Source organism: Abramis brama (assembly GCF_963993115.1).
Source record: "Abramis brama genome assembly, chromosome: 13".
NCBI classification, from domain to species: domain Eukaryota; kingdom Metazoa; phylum Chordata; class Actinopteri; order Cypriniformes; family Leuciscidae; genus Abramis; species Abramis brama.
In genome coordinates this window covers 40,242,349-40,264,511 of record NC_139975.1, presented here as the reverse complement: position 1 = coordinate 40,264,511, position 22,163 = coordinate 40,242,349, and the positions used below count along the sequence as shown (strand labels likewise).

Below are 22,163 nucleotides of genomic sequence, written 5' to 3'. Positions count from 1 at the left end.
TTCATCTCCATTTCCGCTTCTCCCGAAACGTTACGACATGTTTTACGGCAGTGATATCAGACGCTTATTGGCTCTCGCATGCTTCGTCACAGATTACGACATGCCGTGTTTAAATTGGTGTACTATATTTGAATTGGAGAAGCGCGCGCGTCTTCACAGAGCGAACAGCGAACCGAAACCGGATTAACATTTTCATGGATTAATAACTTATATTCTGCTCTGTAACTTTACCTCATACAATACTGCCAGAGAGGACTGCGACACATCGTCATGTGAACAACTTTTGGTACCGGTTTTGATATTTTCTCAATAAATAAATGATTGTGATTATACCTGTCTGTTGTTTTTCTTTATAATTCTAGCCTACGTAACGTTAACTTAGTTTACAGAAATTGTTAGGGGTAGGGGTAGGATTAGTTTTACTATGTTTTAATGCTATATTGTTAATAAACCTGCCATTTCCCTACACATATCTGTCCATTAAGTTTTATCCTTTTAATTTTGTCAATAAAATGGGTATGTTTAGGTGTGGGAGTAGGGTTAAGAGATCTTACATTTATAATCTATAAAATGGTAAAAGGGAAATTATACAGATATCGTTATGATATGAAATATTAGTAAATAGTTTACATTTTTTAGCTGTAAAATCGTAATAATGTTACGTTTAAACGTTGCAGATACGTCCATATTAACGTTATACGTTTCAGCATCGAAACGTACAAAAAAGTATGTTTTCTATCTTTGAGAAAATTACGTATTACTACCTACGTATTACAATGAGACCAGGCTGCACTAGTAGTTCCTGCGGGATACCAAGGTAACGCTTGAGTAATTAGTGAGGAGTTAGCATGTTTTTCACAAGTAATACAAGTTATTTAATTTTATATTTAACACATACTGTACAGGCACTAGTAATATTCTAACAAACATTGTAATCTGGAAGATGTGGTTTTGCGATTATCGCAACATAAATGCAGCCAATTTCTTCATTAAGGATGCAAATTGTTTTTGACAAGAGAACATCAATGTTTATATTCATATCCTAAAGAGAAGTCCTCCTCTGGCGGCTACTGTAACATAAAGGTAGGTCTTTGGAGTCTGAGACATATTGAACTGACACTCAAGAGCTCATAATAGTGAACTAATCCAATCATGAGTGTCAGCATCACTTCCTAATTGTTTAAAATTTTAAACAAATTCTCATTATTAGTATTATTCTATGTTTAAGTTTGAAATAAACAGAGAACATGCGTCCATCCTTTGGCAAGAGTAGTAGTCACAATCTCAACCTGTAGCTAATGTATTTGGGGGAATATAATATTCATAAACTGGTTTCCACTAAGAACCCATTTGAGGCACAAGCTTCTGAAATGTTATGACCATGTTAAGAGTAAAAAAAAACCCCCACAATTGTTCACTTTTTAGACATGTTACTTTTGTGATTAGTAATTAATTGGTTATTCTTTCTTAGTTCACAAGTAGTTCTCAGTGAGGATACATTTCTTTAGTAATAATCAAATACCTACCAAGGAACTACCTTTGTACTAAATTAGATATTACTTACTGCTTAGTTAATATTGCTTCCATATTAGTTAATAGTATTAAGTTCGGTGTTAATGCAGTACTACCTATTACTTCCTGCATAGCTACTTGTTAACTACGGACCATTATTCTAAAGTGTTACCAGACTACACTACACTGTAAAAATTGTTGACTTTTAGTTTTAGTGAATGAGTCAAGTTGTGTGCACTTACAGAGTCTAACTCCACAATGATTTAGAACAACTTCAACTTGAACAGAAATGAAAAAGTTGAAATAACATTTAATCATGCACAAAATATATTAACTTTTTGTTTAATGCGCATGAAAAATACTACATCATCATGACGCACTACTTCACCAGAGTTTCAAAAAATGCACTGTCCAGCATGTTTCTGAGATCAGCAACTGGAGCTGATCAAATAAGAAGAGAACAAAGGAGTGCCACTGTCAAGGTTTGCTTTGGTTTTTGGTTCATGTTTCATGTCACTGTCTTGTCATTGGTTAATTGTCTTGATTATGTTCACAGGTGTCCCTTTGTCTTGTCATTTAGCCTTGTGTATTTAAGCCCTCAGCCTTGTTCCTTGTCTAGTATCGCTGTTGGTGAGGTTATGGTCTTTTTTTAATGCCATGCCTAGCCTTTGTATTTAGTTTATGTTAAATAAACTGCATTTGGGTTTTCCAAGCTTGCCTCCAGTGGATTAGATTACAGCCATGATTGGATGATTACAGTTGTTATGTACTGCAATTAATGAGTAATAAGTAAGTATATCTTGATATAGGCTTTCTTTATTTAAAAATGTTCACCATAACATGGCAGTTGTTATTGCCATTAAGAGTGTATTTATTTAAATCGCAGATAGTATAGACACAATATGGACTCTGGAGGTGAATTAATCATGTTTCCTATAACTTATCTATGATTGCATTATAATAATTTCTTACATCGGAATGTGATCGCGTGTGTGGGAGTGTTCAAGGAATTTGGCTGGTGAAAATACAATATTTTAACTGACTTTTTAAATGACAAACTAAATGACTTCAAGTCAAGATCTTGTAGCATTCAAAGACAATTATATACATTTAATCAATATTATAACCACCAGTAGTATCACCCACCTTGTAATGTATTTTTTTGTTTCTTTTTTTTTTTTTTGCATTTGAAGAGTGAAATGTTCAGTTTCTAGTTTTGTTTGTAATATTTTTGTGCTTCTCTGGAGTTCATTTTGCAGGATCAGTTCATATTTGTTATTGGAGATACATTGCAAGCTGTGTGGAATCACAGACCCGTATTGATGAGGTGATGTTACAAGATTTCATTTTCACGCACCGCTTACTACGCCTATATTGAGAGATTTCTTGGCTAATACCAGTCTTTAAATCCATATAATTTATGATCAGTTTGCTTATAGTAGTACTTGTAACAGTATAGAAAGAACAGAAAGTAACTCCAGTTTTGCGTAATGTAAATCTGCATGTTGGCGCAACTGGTAAAACGAGTGCACCAGTGTCGCAGCGACCCGTGTTCGTATCCAGTCCGTTCCTACATTAAATGTCCATATATCGGTTCCCATTGTCTCACTGATGTTCTCCGGATAAGCGAGTTACAGGTATACTGGAGGGTGTCCATAAAAGGCAAATTCTCAAGCAGTGTCATTATTTATAAAGATTACTTTATTGTAGCCTATTGGAAGCACACAATGATGATCTCATTATCAGGTTTACTTGGATGCCATTGCAATGGGTTTTAAAATCACTAAAAGTTTGTTATAAGTATAATATTAATGTATGTTCAACACTCTTACAGTGTAATTAAATTGCAATTGTAATGTCACCACAATACATTTGAAGTTCATGCTAAGTGAATTCTGCATTTCAAAACTTAAATACAAGAGTATATTTAAAGACTACTTAAGTCTACTTGGAATAGTTCCACTTTAGCACAAACAAGTATATTTAATACAATTTTAGTTGAACTTCAGCAATGCTGAATGAGGTTTAAAGTCCAGATGGGAAGGTACTTACAACCCGGAGGGATCTGACTGTATCCCTGTGTTTGTAACACACTGAGGAAGAAGAGCAGCAGATGAAGATGTGTCCTGTCTCGCCCTCTTCTTCCTGCCGGCTGACGCTGTGCGGGACGCATCGTGCCTCAAACCAGCAGCCACTGCATGAACACACACACTCTCCACCAGAGCAACACCCAGACTGAGAGAAGGCTCACGTCTGACTCTGCACACTTCTTCTGCTCTGAGATCACAGACGGATGAAGGAGGGCTGTATATACACACAAACACAAGGAGGAGGAGACAGAATCAACCCTAACCCATCAGTTCCAGCTTGGACAATAGAGGATAAAAACAGCAAAAAGAAAATAACAAATAGACCTGATTACAGAACAAAAACATGCATGAAAAGCAGAAGGGTATTTTTAAAGGGATTACCAATAACGCTTTATTTTGAAAATCCACTTTAGACATTTTACTAACCCTATCCCAACATCCCACTAATACTCTAATGGGAGTTAGTTTACATGTAGTAGCACAATTGCTCATTGCTAGTAGAATGTCTAAAGTGGACCATCAAAATCATGGGTATTAGCTGGTTGTCCTGCATCCTCAATAAACAAGCTACAGTTAGTCCAAAATGCAGCCGCTAGAGTTCTTACTAGATCAAGAAAATATGATCATATAACACCGATTTTATCATCACTGCATTGGTTACCTATAAAGTTCCGTATTAATTACAAGGTATTGCTACTGACTTATAAAGCCCTAAACGGCTTAGCTCCAGTCTATTTAACGGATCTTCTATCGCCCTATAATCCATCGCGCTCTTTAAGATCACTAAATTCGAGGCTTTTGGTCATACCTAGGATATCCAGATCCACCAAAGGAGGGAGAGCATTTTCACATTTAGCTCCAAAACTCTGGAATAGTCTTCCTGATACTGTTCGTTGCTCAGACTCGCTCTCCCAGTTTAAAACTAGATTAAAGACGCATCTCTTCAGCCAGGCATTCATATAATATTCTTAATCTTACAGTTAAATCCAACCTCTAGTTCATAAACGCCAGAGGAGAACTGGCCCCCGACTGAGCCCGGGTTCTCCCAAGGTTTTTTTTTCTCCATTAGGTCACCTGATGGAGTTTTTCGGTTCCTTGCCACTGTTGCCTTTGGCTTGCTCAGTTGGGGATATTTGGGGATATTTAATTTAATTAATCAATCAACAATACTATTGATCAGCATTAACAAACGTGGACGTTTTCCACTAGAAACAAACATGTTGTATTATTAATGATGTATTATTAATTTAATACTGTGAAGCTGCTTTGATACAATCTGTATTGTGAAAAGCGCTATATAAATAAACTTGACTTGACTTGAATTATTACATTAATCTGCAGAGGAATCGTCTGATAAAGTCACTTTGAAGTAAAAGGTCTGAATATCTCTCAGACAATCACAACACACACACACACGCACATGATTTAATCAGATTTGGGTTTCAGGTGATAAAGATTCTACAGGATGTAAAAACATGCTCATCTACAATCAGATACTCAACCCACGGCTTCTAACACCAGCATTACAGGTTTTTTCAATTGCTAACAAGCATCAGTCAATACTGAAGCCACGTTTACAAAACTCTTCATACAGTCTGTGGTAGCGTCGGCCCCGTTGGTACGGTGTGTTGGGGCCTGGCTAGCGCTCCCCAGCCCGTCCCGCTGGCTCATCCGCACCATCAGACTCGCCTATGCGATTCAGTTCACCGGGCGTCCCCCCAAGTTCACCTCTGTGCGGGACTCCGATGCTCCTGTCTTACGGGCCAAGACTCCTACTGGCGAAGGACACAATCGAGCTGGTCCCTCCAGCTGATATGAAGACAGGGTTTTACAGCCCTCACTTCATTGTACCAGAGAAAAGCGTTGGGTGTAACGCCTGAGACAAATCAGACACAAGTTTTTGTTATAGTTAACAAATAATATTTAAAACTCACTCTGGGATCTGTGGTCCCATCCCCCCAACAAGGGCAAGAAGGTCTTAGTTCCCATGACTACGATCAGATAAGTTGGTTTAATTGCTGTTATAAATATGGTCACATGTTCAAAACAGAGACAATGGGGAAGACAGAAACAATCTTTAATACAGACTTTGCTGCATTAATCATAGACAAACTGATCTATAAATGAGCATACATGAGCATACATATGTTGATAGCTTCGCAAAATATTAGTATTACAAGAATCTTTCTTAGTTTCTTCATCAGCAACCAATCCAGCTGCAAATCCAAAGGAGCATGCTTAGAACAAAGAGTCATAAATCCTCCCGACAGAGGAAACTCCCGCTTTCTTATTGGTTGAGCCAACCCTGCAAGGTGGGACCTTTGTCAAGCTTTAAAGGGCCTCTTCACTAGCCCTTCCCTCTCTTGGGCTATGTTTACACGTGGCCGGTTATTTCACCCTCTCCGTTTTCAGAAAAGTGTTTGCTTACACAAACCCGTGTATATGCCGTCAAGAGCATGCCAAACCTGTAGGTGGCAGTGTAACGAGAAGCTCAAGCCCATGTTAGCCAATCAGAATCCCAAAAATATAGGTCGCACCTTTGACGCAGTGCAAGTTCTGTCGTATACTGTGACGTCGACTGCCTAAAACTCAGTTTTTCTCAGTTTACATGCAAACGTGCAAACAGAGTTCTCCAAAATCTCCACTCTAGCCGGAGTTTTTAGAAAGAATCGGTTTCAGAGGCGAATTCTCCGTTTGCGTGTAAACGAGGGGCACAACCGAAAGGGAAATATCTCAGTTTTTCAAAATAACCATGTGCGTGTAAACGGGCACTTGGTCTTCTTGGTATATTCAGGGTGCCATTGAAAAATAATAAACTGTAATGCTGGTGTTAGAAGCCGTGGGTTGAGTATCTGATTGTAGATGAGCATGTTTTTACATCCTTTAGAATCTTTATCACCTGAAACCCAAAGCTGATTATATCATATATATGTGTGTGTGTGTGTGTGTGTGTGTGTGTGTGTGCACAGCAAAATCCCCAGAGTTACATTAACTCTGCTCAGAGAACATATGGTCCCACTCTAAAGAGTGTTTAAGTAACTCTGAATCAGAGTTAAAGTTAATGATGTAATTCAGTGATTAATTAAGTGATGATTGAGCATTAGTGACGAACACCTGCTGTTAACAAGCAGAATCACTGAAGGAAAGAGAAAAGCAAGAACTAACACTAACTTCAGCCACAGCCTTAGATGAAATCAACTGAAGATAAAAGAAGAAATTAAATCTCTCAAGATCTTAACAGAGGAGGATTAAACAACTCCACAAACAGCATTACCAGCTTCACTTGTTAATAACCTGTTTGACTTTATTTCTGCCATTCATCTGCAGAAGTTCTTATTGAGAATTAAAGCTCACTTTAAAACACCATAGAGTATTTGTATCATATTCTGGTTGCGGTTTAAAATGCTTTCAAGTCAAAAAAAAGATTTTTAAATATGTTATATTTACCATTTTATATGAAGCTATGGGCTATCCTTACCTTTACCTTTATTCTTTATTAATATAAAAATACCCCAAATCGCACGAAAATCATACACAAAATCGAAATCGTGCATTTATTAGCTTCTTGTTTCAGATGAAGAGAAGGGTCTTTAGCTTTATCATGGAGGTCAGAATGAGGAAGTGTAGACAGGACTTCATGCAGAAGGGCCGGATCATGGTCACGTTGGACCACATGAGATGATTGACAGCTGTACAGCGAATGAGGGAGAGCTGAGATCAAATCAGGAAGAGGAGGGACACATCTCGCGGTGATCGCTGTTTGAGCTTTTCAGATCGCATAATTCAGTGGAAAATAAATAGAAATGCTATTTTGTATGACAAAATATATTTACAAACGTGATAATTAATCATTATTTCTCTCAAATATGCACACCATTGGACTAATAGCCCTGGCGGATGCTGTATATTGCGTGTATGTGAACACAAAAAACGGAGAAGACGAGAATGAATGATTTCTATTCAAAATAACGAACGTTACAGATTAATTATTTTGCACTACTGGCATAAATTAAGAAATGAATGTCACTGCAAACCAGTTTAATCATAAACAGTGGTCAAATATCGAAGCTGGAGTCTTAAACCTTCCTTATGATGCTGAGTTTGTCCAGATCAAGTAAGAGTGTGATGTTTTAACGAGTAATTAAAGGGATAGTTCACTTTGAAATGAATTTTTGGTATGTTTTAGCTGACCTCAAGGGCATCCGAGATGTAGGTGTCTTTGTTTCCGCAGTAGTTTCAATTTTGATATTTTTAGGTCAAACCGTTCTTGTCTGTCAGTCATATAATGCAGGTCTATGGTCACTATCTGAAAGAGCATGCACAGAGTCCAAATTAAACAATTCCCCATCGTAAGTACACATTGATTAGCCTGGTTCTACCAGACTCTCGTACATTTCATTTGTACAGAGAGTCTGGCCTCTCTCCATTGAGAAACGTTTACTTCCTTGTAGGCGGGTTCTCTGTTAAAGTTCAAAACTATTGGATCTGCCCAGAGTCACTCAGGATCTGCCATAGCCAATCGCTAACGTGTGGTCGTGACGTATGTCATGCGCCGAAACCGGCCGGAAACAACAAGTCCGAATGATCAGAGGATTATGTTTAGAATAAGATGTCTGTCAACGAGAGCTGCGGTTTTGTTCATCGAATTTAAGAGTTCAAGGAACAATTGTAAATTCTAAATGTATATTTGACACTAAGGACAGTGATGTACTCAGTCAACTGTCGAAGCTGGGTCTAATCATTAACAATACGCCGCTGCGGTCGTTTCGGATCTGCCGCAAATGCTGTACAGTGATCACCAGGCTACTGCGCGATACGGAAACAACTTTTCTGCCTCCTTCACTTGGTCCTCCATTAGTGCAACAAGAGGGGAGACGACAACAACTATCGGCTTTGCATCCCTATCGTTCGCCTTAGCTAACTCATTCACCACTAGAACTGGCAGTCATTTGGACCGTTTTGAATTTTATAATAATAATAATAATAATAATAATAATAATAATACATTTTATTTATAATGCGCTTTTCTGAAACCCAAAGCGCTACAAACAATAAAACAAGTAAAGTACAAAGTACAGGAGTAATACAAAATAATCATTACAGTGCAACCCAATAAAATACTAGTCATGACAGGTCAAGTAAGCAATTTTAAAAAGATGTGTTTTTAACAACTTCTTGAAACTGGCTAATGTAGGAGCGTCTCTAACAGTAAGAGGAAGTGCATTCCATAACCTGGGTGCAGCAACAGAGAAAGCTCTCTCCCCCATAGATTTTAATCTACAGGGAGGCTGCTGAAGAGTAAGAGAATCTGTAGACCGAAGGGAACGAGAAGGCGCATACAGGCTGACTAAGTCACAGATATAAGAAGGAGCGATTTCATGCATAGCTTTGTACGTTAGTGTAAGAGTTTTAAAAGCAATACGTGACTGGACAGGTAGCCAATGCAAACTATAAAGCACACCTGTAATGTGCTGACGTGGTGAAGTGTATGTAAGCACACGTGCTGCTGAATTCTGAATGTACTGCAGGCGTTTTATAGATTTAGCAGGTAAACCAACAAAAAGTGCATTACAATAATCAATCCTGGATGTAACAAATGCATGAATAAGCCTTTCAGCATCAGGTAGAGTAAGACAGGACCTAATTCTTGCAATATTTCTTAGATGATGGAATGCAGATTTAGTAATACTCTTAATATGAGAGTCTAGTGTTAAGTGGGCGTCAAAAATCACACCAAGGTTACGAGCACAAGAAGATGGAGATAAAACACTATCATCGATGATCAAGTTAAAATGTCTCCCTTTGTGGGTAGCCGCAGGTGTGCCAATGAGTAAAATCTCTGTCTTAGAGGAGTTCAATTTTAAAAAATTATGATGCATCCACGTTTTTATTTCCTGCACACATTCCGAGAGAATTTTGGAGGTGACAGTAGGATCAGATTTAGAGCTAATATAGATTTGAGTATCATCAGCATAAAAATGATACCCCAGACCATATTTCCTGATTATTTGCCCCAAAGGAAGCATATAAACACTAAACAATGTGGGACCCAAAACAGATCCCTGAGGAACGCCAGAACGGACTTGTCCAGTATCGGATTTGTTGTTTCCCAAGACAACAAACTGGGAACGATCAGTGAAATATGATTTGAACCAGTTTAGTACAGTACCAGTAATACCAAGCCAGCTCTCCAGCCTATTTAACAGGATAGAATGGCACACTGTGTCGAAAGCTGCACTCAGATCTAACAGGACCAAGATGGTAGAGGCTCCAGCGTCAGCTGAGACAAGCAGGTCATTCATAACACGAACCAGGGCTGTCTCTGTGCTGTGTCCCTTTCTAAACCCCGACTGAAAAGGTTCGAAAAGCTTGTTGGATGACAAGTGTAATTGAAGTTGTGCCACAACAACACGTTCTAAAACCTTAGAAAGAAAGGGGAGATTTGAGATAGGCCTGTAGTTTGATAGGTCTGACTTATCACATCCAGGCTTTTTAAGGACTGGTGTAATAGCTGCGACCTTTAGGGCTTTAGGGACAATACCAGTTGTAAGAGAGGTGTTCACAATACTACAAATAAGGGGACTAATTGAAGAGAGACACCCCTTAAGAACAGATGTTGGGATAGGGTCAAGGGTACTTGTAGTAGTATTCATTGCCATCACCAATTTTGAAATACAATCAATAGTGACTATGTTAAAATTGGAGAAAGCAGATTTAGGAAAATTAACTGGGTAGATCTCAGGAATTGCAAAGCAAGGTAGCAGACTGATAGACTTGTAGATAGTTACAATTTTTTCCGTAAAAAACATGAGAAATTTGTTACACTCCTGCACAGAAGAACAGATTGATGGCTTAATTGGTGCAAGCATTTTGTTGATCGTCTTAAACAACTTGTTGGGATTTGCAGCACCGTCCCTAATAATAGACGAGTAGTACTCTGTTCTTGCTGTTTTAAGTGCTTCAGCATATTGACATAAAAAATCATCATACATTAGCTTATGGACAGTTAAACCTGATTTCTTGTATTGGCGTTCAAGCTGTCTGCTTTTCACCTTAAGAGCCCTGAGCTCAGTGGTATACCAAGGAGATGATTTAGCAAATGAAACAACACGTTCTCTCCTAGGGGCTAGTATGTCCAAAGCAGAAGACAAAATAGAATTATAGTGATAAACAGTTTCAACAGTAGAGTGCTCTGATATCATACAAGAAAGACTGTCAAAATTAATATTCTTGACATTAAAACTAATGACCCTCTTTTGAGCATTTCTTAAAGATGGGACATTTAAGTTAAAAGTGAGAAGCCTATGATCGCTAATACACAAGTCACTGCTGTCTAGCTGGTCAATGTCCACCCCTACAGAACACACCAGATCAAGTGTGTGACCCTTATTATGAGTGGGAAATTTCACATGCTGAATCATGTTAAAACAATCTAATACCTCCATGAATTCCAGAGTTAGATTACTCTTGAAATTATCCACATGGATATTAATATCGCCAGTGAGAATCATTGATGGACAAACAGAGCAAACAGATGTAAGTAGCTCTGAGAGCTCATTAAAAAACAAAGAATTAGGTTTTGGAGGTCGATAGATGAATACAATAAGAACAGGAGAAGTACCGTTCATTTTAAAAGCAACACACTCAAATGATGATACGCAGGGAATAGTAATTTCCGTAACAGATAATACATCTCTGTATATAACAGCAAGACCCCATGACACATGTAGCTGTGGAGCAGTTCAGACAATGTCTCATCTACTGGAGTGTGAAAACGCCCCCCAGTGCAGCCCCCAGGACCTGGCTGAACCGACCCCATCAGCTGTGACCTGCGCCAGATATTGGCAGAACGACATCTGAAATTGCAACGGACTCGAAGAAGAAGAGCAAGACCCCCGCCTTTACCACTTAGACGTGGCCTCTGGATATATGTAAATCCTGGTGGAGTACACAAATTTAAGTTTATGAAGTCATTTGGTTGGTGCCAAGTCTCACAGATACAAAATAAATCCAGAGCATTGTTCAATATTGTGTCGTAGAGTAGAGCAGTCTTATTGTTCAAAGAACGAACATTTAGATGTGCAAATCGCATAGTGTAGAGTCGTATTTTTTGAGGAGTCATTTGTGGATAACGCAGGTTTGCATGGCAAATAACTGTTTATATCTGCAATAACTTTTTTGAAAAAATAAATACAATCCTGCTGGTACCTGACTTTTCCTAAAAGTGTCTGTATTTTCATTTAAAATGTTTTTCATATAAATTACACATAAGGCAAAAAAACAACAACAAATGAACATATTTACCTATTTCGGTCATAAACGTTCATATTGACCGCACTGAATTTCGCGGTATTATTATACCAATATACGCAACAATAAAATGTGGTAAAAAATACACTAAACATATTCAACAACAAATCATTTAAATGTAATGATATTCAGAACAGAACAAGAATGGAAAAATAACTAAAGCCAAAATGAAATGCTTTATAAGCGAAAGTGAAAGTAAGCGGCGTTAGGCTCACGTAACTCTCTAATTAGAATCAAAATGTTTCAACATTTGCGATGTATTTGGATGCTAAACTATTCTTTATCATAGGCTTTGAACTTCACTCACGTTCCAATATCGACGGAAAAATCATCCTCTTCACACGCATAAAATGGTACGAATTGTAGCCTACTAGTACTGAGAAACAGAGCAGTGGAATTTTTATGTTAGGTTGACTATTTTATTATTATATTTTATTATGGCTATAATGAACAGGCTGCAATGCTGGAATATGGTGTGTGTGTGTGTGTGTGTGTGCGTGTGTGTGTGTGTGTGTGTGTGTGTGTCGGTGGGCGCGATCAAACAGTGGAAACATGAAAACATAGGCTACTATTTTGTTCAGGGCATCTACGGATATTATTTATTTATAAATTATAATTAAACTTGTTTAAATGTACAGTTTGGAGTTGTTTTGTTTTTAAAATACATCCTAGTACAATAAATGCATTAATCTCTCAATTGGGGATTTATCATTAAAGATATAGAGTTTTGAATAGCGATCAAAATGACCGCTTGCGGCAGTTCTAGTAGTTATGGAATTCTGGCACTTCTAGTGCAGAGTGAGCTGGAAATCAAACTTTTCCCGAACCCGGTGGGGAGGAGGGCCACAACATCATGGCCACCAATATAACTTAGCAAACATTGTTCTTGTTCCGGCTTTAACTTCTGTATATTCGGCAGTTTTGCAACAACGGACCGAATAGCTTTTCTCACATCTTTCTCCGCTGCCATTACTGAACTCAAACTGACGCACTACATCAACGTCATCGTTCTCAGCCACTCCCTCTGTTCGCTGATTGGTCCTACAAAAAATTGGTTTCTGTAAACCTAAGAATATACAGCAGTCCCAGACGTAGTACTGAAGGAAAATGAAATTGAGCGGAAGTACGTAGGAGGGCGCAGCCAGGCTACACATTGATGGCCTGAGACACGAAACGAGCGGTTTGTGTGAGAAAACGAACAGTATTTATATAGTTTTTACCTCTTATACACAACCACATCCAAGTGATCTGAGGGCGCGCGCGCTTCCGGCGCTTTCTTCTTCTTCTTGTTTTTTTACGGCGGATCACAAACAAATATGTGCATTACTATCTCAGAAATGGACCATTGACACTTTCCTATACTTCTTTAACCTATCAACCGACATAAATTCCCCTTATTTACCCGCAGAGAGGCTTCATAGAATTTCATCCGGCGCTGCGGAAAAATGACCATTTCCCCCCCCATGACAGGAAAAAAAAATCTCATTTAATACCGGCGCTTTACAGCAGCGCGCACACGTCACACACCAGGAAGCGCGCGCGCCCTCAGATCACTTGGACGTGTTTTATCCATGTGTTTTATCCACTATGGCTGGGTATGTCTCTTTATGTCTCTTTATTTATCAAGCACATAACAAAAAAAATATTCGTACATTATATTACTAGAAATTTTGTATTCCTCACTTATACAGGACTTGTTTGGACGAGGGGACAGCAGCAGCAGTTGCTGAAACAAGTACGCGGCGGTCATTCAGCCAGTTTTTAGAGGCATTTCCGGTCTCTCTGCAGGGCCAGCCTCCAGCGAAGAGGCAGCGGAGTGTATCAGACTTCTATGCAAATAGGGCCTTTTATGATCAGTGGCGGCTTAACCAATATAGTCTAAGAAGAGACTATCTTCTCGGTAAGTCTTCAAATCTATCAATACAGCATTGGCACTCATTAATTTGACATTGATTCACTATGACAAATGACTTGCATTAGTATAGTCTTATCATTCTGTCTTTCAGGTCACTTCAATCTGCGGAGGCCTTCAGCCGCAAAAGTAGAAAGGCTAATTGGTCAGGAGGGGTGGACCAGCAATTGCCCAAAAGCGGAGGAGGTGGTGAGGATGTGGAAGCCGCCAACAAAGAAAATGGTGTAAACCGACCCGTATGTGGGGCACTGTGTGGCTGAGCAGGTCTGGACAGGACTTGCTTTGAAAGATTTTGGTCCTCCCAAAGGTTTCGGTATGAAACAGCCATTAACAGAACCAAGAACTAGAATTAAATCCTGAAATGTTTGTCTACATGCAAAGTATATTCTGTAACTCGAAATGTAATGTTTTTCTAATTACAGGAGTGGTTGCGACCAGACATCTTGCTTGCGGTGACATTGTGTGTGATTATCATGGCAATGTCATCCCAGCATCAGAGGGGAGACTCATGATGGAGGGCATGAAAGAAGAGGCAGGGTACCTTCGTTTTTTTTAATATGGGGACAAAGGACTCTGTGTTGATGCCCAGACATTCCCATGTCCCTGTCACCCCTTACTCAACACGTTTGGCCGCCGCATCAACCATTCGTCTAAGTTGGCAAATGTAAAGCCATTCAGTTGTGTGATGGGTGTTAAATGTGAAGAAAAGCCTGTTATTTTATTTAAGGCTCTTCAGGTCATCCATGTAGATGAGGAACTCAAGTTTGATTACGGGGTGAGCCGCAAGTCATTCCGTGGGGAGGGTTAGACCTGGAGTGGCTGGATGACTAAGCCCCAGTCCATTTTTTTGTTCACATCTTTTTTTTATATATAAAGTTAGCCCATGTTTTGTAGTTTTGTATTTTTTTGTTATGTTTTTAGTGATAGTATGTTAATTTTTTTTTCATTTTTACAAAAATATTTATTTTTAAAGTTACATTTTGATTTAGTTATATTTAATTTACTACCAAACTTTTTATAATATATTCATAATATGATGGGCTCGTGTTCATATAAAAATAAAAAATAAAAATAAAAATCCTTAAAAATCCCACCCCAAAAAAATATTTTTTAACCCAGCCTCTGACATTACACAAAGTAGTGCAATGTCAGTGCCGGTCCCAAGCACGGATAAATGGTGAGGGTTTTTACTCACCTATGGTGCACTTTGTCCCTGTCACCAGCTACTCACCACCTCTTCACTACATTTCCCATCATCCTCTCTGGCCCTCACCTGCATGCACTTACCTGACTCTTACCTGCACGATACCTACCTGAACAACTTGTCTTCAGTCATCTGCTTCCTTCATCCGTCTTCAGTCATCGCCTCGATCTCCATTTCAGAACAGACATCTATCCTGAACACTGTATTCATCAGTTACTCTCCTGCTTCCATCGCTGCGATCACATACTTCTGCAAATACACCTGTTGATTACTTTACCTGTGTGAAAAAGTAAATAAGTATTTACAACATTTATAATAAGTGCACCATATATGGTATAAATACTTATAAATATAACATGTGTATATATATATATATATATATATATATATATATGTTATAACATTTAATAATCCATAAGCATTTCACAGATTCTATGTACACAAATTGTATAAAACTATACAGTCAGTACACCATATATAAAAATTAACTATATCAATGCATTTATTTCCATTCAAGTTTCCATCCTTATCCTGTGTCTCCCTCTAGCGGGCAAGCAACATTGATTTATTATACATGTTATAAGCACTTATGAAATTAACACATATTTTAAAAAAAATATATATAAGACAACATTCATGGGCTGTCATGGGGGCTGAGAGTGGACGGAGGAGCTGAACACGCAGCGCCGGATGAAATTCTATGAAGCCTCTCTGTGGGTAAATAAGGGGAATTTATGTCGGTTGATAGGTTAAAGAAGTATAGGAAAGTGTCAATGGTCCATTTTCTGAGATAGGTGGCGGTAATGCACATATTTGTTTGCGATCCGCCGTAAAAAAACAAAACAAGAAGAAGAAGAAAGCGCCGGAAGTGCGCGCGCCCCAGGGCTTCAGACTAACTTTTTTCACCTCCGTCCTGGAACCGTCCTAAAGTGAATGCCAACCGTCCCAAAATAAACATGTTGTTTCTGTACTTTGTTATTATCATCTATAGTTGTTAGTTCTTAGTCACATAATAAAAACACCATTAAATTGTTAAATATATATTATTATATTTATTTAGCTCCATTCAAAGTAGTTAACTTTATCTGTAAACAGGTAAAAAAACTGATTTAATAACAAATAACAGGAGTTAAATGTTTTTTTGTATTCATTCAGAACAAATCTTAACATACAACATACAGCTCAAAACGTTTTTGAGTTGGTTGAGTTGGTTGGATTAAACGATAACAAATAAATACTGGTGACAGGGTGACCAGACATCCCGGAAAATTCGGGACAGTCCCGAAATCTAAACTGTTGTCCCGAATCCCGAATCTGGCCCTAATTGTCCCGAAAATTATACTAAAGTAAAGTATTGTAAAGTCTTGAGTATTGTCTGATAAACATTAAAAACTGTCTGCGGAGGTTGAGGCTGGCGACACACTGGCTGCGTGGCGTGTCCGTTTTTATTTCGGCTCCCATGTTAACAGGTTAGAGTTTGCACACTGCCTGCGTGAGCCGCGCGGTAAACGCGTGCATGCTAGAAATAGAACCGACGCCTATTTTTCACGCGACACGCAAGCGTGTTGGAAGCGTTTCCAGGCAAAATAGAATAGGAAAAGATGTTTATATGTCATTTTGACATGAAAACATTAATAAATTACATTTTGATGTTTGAAAGTTTAAGTTTTGACATAAATGCAGATATAAATGTAATTTAAAAAAAATATTATCGATTTTCAAATATTGCACCTGTCAATACAGAACAAAATATTCTGTAGCCTATTTTGCCGTCAACACTGCCGCCGTTGTCTTTGCTGCTATATACTGGCCTTCCACAACTCTCTCCCCATATGTCGAATATATCACGCACCTATCACCTATATGGCTACGCAGTCAATATCATTTCCTAAAGTAGAACAGTCTTCTTTTCAATGAATGATATATGCATTCTTTATAACTACTTGCATACATCATTATACGATCACTAGGGCTGGGACGGTATGGATTTTTTCTTACCGCGGTTGAAAAGCAAGAAATTCCCGCGGTATAGCGGTAAACCGATTTAAATCCCCCGCCCCGCACCCGCACCCAGTTCTTGCGTCTAAATTAGTTGCTTAAATAAACAAAATAATCCTACAATAGTTGACATAAGCCCTTTAAATACAAATAAATAGCCATGTTTTATAAAAATGTTCACAAAACTAAATGAAAATGTTGTATGTAAGATAACGTTAATTAAGTTGTAGGTTACGTTTCTAATGTCACAGGTAGCCTAATAATCTCAAGGTTTACTGCTTACACGATTCTTTTGTAGTTTGGTGTACTAAAGTGTTGTTCTAAAATAAACATTCACGAGTGTACCTTATTACTTCTTCTCACTGATGATTCCTAATGGTTTAGAGGACGAGTCGCCCACTGTCGTTTCAAAGAATAGTATACGGCGAGCGCGTCAAGCATAAAATGCCTCGTCCACTTGGGGAGGCGCGCGCGCAGTCAGAGAAGAAGAGATAAAAGCCCACCCACACTGACAACTGATTGGTTGACTTACCGAAACGGGCCAATCAGGATGCTCTCTCTCGCTCCCTCTCCCTCTCTGCCGTGCGCGCGCTACACGGTTTGGAACACAGTCTCTGTCTCGCATGCGCACTCTTGCTCGCTCACTCTAGATTCCGGGAGATTTTAACTAATTTGCGGGCATCATGGAGCCGCTATTAATATGCGGGAGACTCCCGGAACTTCTGGGAGACTTGGGATGTCTGTAGGTACTCTCGCATATAGGCCTAATAGTCAATACGAATGGAATGTTATTATGTGTCATGGAACATTGCGCTCCCCAACTCGCGAAAGGTCGGATGTGCTCCATCTTTTGATGGATTCAAGGTTTTCTAAACAAAACTTATGTAAGACACAATGTCATTAGACACAATCCATGTCATTAGAATCAATGTAATTAGACACAACGTGCACACATGTGCAGGCCAATGCTTTTTTTTATTTTTATTTTTGCGGTGATGACGGTGACGAGCTCAGACCCGCGGTAGGCATCATGTGACCGCGGTATTGCGGTAATGCGGTAACCGCCCCAGCCCTACTTGTGGTACCATCCTAAAGAGGCACAAAATCGCTTTCACGGACCTTCACCTTGACTGTTACAAGCTGGTGGAATGACCTGCCTATCTCATCCCGAGCTGCTGAGTCTTTAGCCATTTTCAAGAATCTATTAAAGACGCATCTCTTTCGCCAGCATTTGACATACGGATATTAACACTTATTATTCTATACCTATTATATAAAAAAAAAAAATCACAAAAATCCGCAAATTCTTTGATAAAGTCTGTATGGTGCCCTGGTGGCCTGTATACAGTAGCCAGCACAAATCTCAAACGTGATTTATCATTTATACTATATATTTTTACATTAAGCACCAACACTTCAAAATAATTATATTTAAAACTTGATTTCTTAGTGGTTTAGAAAATATTACTATAAATTACAGCAACACCACCCCCTTTGCGTTTCAGACGAGGCTCATGTTTTTAACAGTAATCTTGTGGGGTGGACTCATTTAAATTAATGTAATCGTTTGGTTTTAGCCAGGTTTCTGTCAAACACAGCACATCTAGGTTATTATCTGAAATCATATCATTAACAATGAGTGCTTTTGAAGTAAGCGATCGAATATTCAGCAACCCAAGTTTTAGCATTTGCTCATCTGTATTATAGCTGTTTTTTTATTTGTTGAACATCAATAAAAAAATTTAACCTTAGATGGGTTTAAGAGTTTTTTGTATGTCCTAATTCGGGGAACAGACACAGTCTCTATGTGATGACAGCTAGGTGAAAGAGGCTCTATGTGATGGGATTTATCTGACCTTGGTGACGCGAGGCCGCTAGCAGACGGTCGGTTAAGCCAGTCTGTCTGCTTCCTGACCTGAGCCCCAGATTGTCATGTTTGAGCTCTAAGACTATGAGCCATATTACTAGAGAGAAGTGCAGCACCATCCCAGGAGGGATGAATACCATCTCTTTTCAACAGGTCAGGTCTGCCCCAAAAACTTTTCCAATTGTCTATGAAACATATTGTAAAGGAGCATAGGAATTAATGGGTTAGTTCACCCAAAAATGAACATTCTGCCATTAATTACTCACCCTTATGTCGTTCCAAACCCATAAGACCTTCGTTCATCTTCAGAACACAAATGAAGATATTTTATCTATTAAATCTGAGAGCTTTCTGTCCTTCCATTGACAGCAACGTCAAGGTCCAGAAAGGTAGTAAAAACATTCTTAAAATAGTCCAATGTAACTACAGTGGTTCAACATTAATATTATTAAGCAACGAGAATACTTTTTTTTATTGTCTTTTTCCCTGCATTTATGACATGTGAAGCCCTCAGTGCTGACAGAGAAGGCTATACTGAACATGTGGCAGGCAGTGCAAGTGACAAAAACAGGAGAAGATGACATGACTCATTGTGTTTGTTGACTGATCCAACTCACCACAGTTGTCGAAAAATGTGAGAGCGCGTTTTATCGTTCATCAGCTGGAATAAATCGTTCTGAAAGTGACTCCAACAATATCATTTCACTTTACCATTATCGTTATAGCTGTGGTATGAACTCTACTATTCTTTTATATTAAGAAGGATTTTGTACAACTATAACTTTATTGTTATAGTTATCATTCTTGGCGTGAACTGGCCTTTACATATATGAATAACCATTTGAAGTGTATTGTATGTTTTATACGTGGTGAAAACAGCATTTATTTGACCGATACTCTAGATCTAGATAGCGGTGAATGTATACAGTAGTGCTGCTTTGTTTATAGGGTTGCCAGCGAAAGAGACACTCTGAATTTATGGTGCTTTCTATTTTTTGGGTTTCAGTGAAAGATAAAGAGGAGGGTCGGGTAGATGCTGGGCCCCGAACAAAAGATGGCGTGTTTGGAGAGTACAGGTAAGCGCAGTTAGCCAATTATGTCACATTACAGTGTTAATAGTTCTCTCTGTTCATAAGTCTCTCTGCTCTCATGCTTGCGCACATAGATCTCTGGAAAGGTAAGAACATTCACTGACTCCGTCAAACATGTACACTGACTGTTTCCTGCTGGACTGTAACCGAAACCTCTGGTCTGTCTCTCCATCAGTGATGATGAGAAGTGCTCCGTCAGTCAGCCGTCTGTATGCGAGAGCAACCAAGCAGTAACGACTGTCTAGCGGACTACGGAGACAGTGTTGACGTCCCGTTCAGCGGTCACGGCAGCTCTGCGTCTCCCGTCAATCCCAGCATGCCTCCACCCAGCATCAACTTCCCCACTTCTGTGACAGGAATTCTGGGGCCAAATTAACACACGCACGTCCTTGACCATTTGAATGAGAAGCAAATATTGTATTAGACAGGATATTGATTTCAGGACAGACAGTTATTATTATATGACGAGAGGAACATCATCCATAAACACCACCGGCTTCACACTCACATAACGACACATGCATCCGACAGATGCCAATAAAGTGCAGGACAATTGCTTATAACATTCCATCCAAGCACTGAAAACTGTTAACAATGCTCACCCCGCTTCCCAGTTTACAGCAATGTATGAACTGGATGGTGTTCCACTAAGTTCTCTTGCTAAACACTGGTAGAATAAGGTGTGATAGAATACATAAGCAGAATTTTTTATAAAGCAAAGTCTGTATTTGCTATATATACAGTGCATCGGTTGCTTTAGGAAATGATGTAATAAGTTTAATATAGTACATGTCAGAACTACGGCTTCTTCTGTACAACAAAAAAAGATCATGTTTACAAGACGCTCCCATGAGACGCAGCTCCCTATTTAGTGAAAGAGTTATCAGAAATGAGTGAATTTGAACACTTTTCCACACAAACAAATGAAAATAACTGAATCTGACAGTTCAGGCTAAGATTTGAATTGGCTTTGTAAAAACGACTGTTCAGTTTCTCACTGTTCGAGATAAAGACTTGAGCAGAGCAGATTTTTGCTGCGTCTCTGAACAATGCCTTATGTAGAAAACATCAGCTAGAATCACCGTGATGGTCCTGTACGATCACAGGTAACACAGGCTGAAAAGAGAAAATCCTTTCCACATTTCATAACGATTTGAAGCCATTCTTTACCCATTTGTGTTAAAAAAAATGTTTTTAAATGTTTTTTATAATTTTTGGTTGTATTCATATGCATGTTCTTATTTTTTACATATGAAATATGTGTATATACATCAAAGTATATTAGCCTCTGAAATTAAATATATGGTTTATATATATCATCACATATACATATTTTTTATCTTTACATTTTATGTGTAATGTTTTTATCTTTACATGTTTAAATTTTTGTATTCATGTTTTATAATACAGTATGTACAAACAATTATTATTCTCCCATGTGTGTCTCTCTTTGTCTTAATAATCAATGTTCAGGGCTTTTAACGTGTATCATTTGTATTGTTGCCAAAGTAAGCTTGTTAAGTGTCCAAATGCTTAAAATACAAACTATACACACAAAGCTTACCCTTCCAGACCTTTATTTTCTCCATTTGGACTTCAGTCATGGTTTTGGCAGGCGTTTGACTGGACAGCTCAGAAAGCTCACTGATAGTTGAGATAACTTGGTGAAGGCTCTGTGAGGCCAGCACCACCTCCTCTTATCGTAGACATGTTGTAGACCTGAAGTCTCATCATCTCTTCGATTTGAACTAAATACATTTTTAAATAGATTAGTATAGACTTGTGCAGTTGAGAAATGTTCTCACAGATGTTCTGACATTGATTCTGTACCTTCTCTTCCTCTTGCTGCCTTGAAACTCAGTGAAATCTTGCTCTGCAATCCCAGCAATGCCTTATACTGTAGCCTCACATCCCATGAAACAAACCACCACCATCCTGCTCAGCCTCAGTTTGCCGATCACTAAATCAGCTATGTAAATGGATCTGGAAGACATTATGCATATTACAAAGTCAAAATTATCTTCCTTCTCTCTGTCTCTCTCTCTCTGACAGGCGCAGTCGCAGACGTCTCGCTATAAGACAGGCGCAGTCGCAGACGTCTCACTATAAGACAGGCGCAGTCGCAGACGTCACACTATAAGACAGACGCAGGCGCAAACGTCACACTATGAGACAGGCG

At 38.7% G+C, this 22,163-nt stretch overlaps 1 protein-coding gene across 1 annotated transcript in view; it reads right to left on the bottom strand.

Moving 5' to 3' along the window:
• Positions 1-3,797, bottom strand: part of LOC311094957 (neural cell adhesion molecule L1.1-like) — a 56,714-nt gene extending 52,917 nt beyond the window's left edge. Inside the window, exon 1 of the mRNA XM_084133218.1 lies at positions 3,565-3,797. Within this exon, the coding sequence (XP_083989344.1) occupies positions 3,565-3,685 (121 nt within the window). The 5' untranslated portion in view covers positions 3,686-3,797. The remainder of the gene's footprint in view (positions 1-3,564) is intronic.
• Between the last annotated feature and the right edge of the window lie 18,366 nt (positions 3,798-22,163).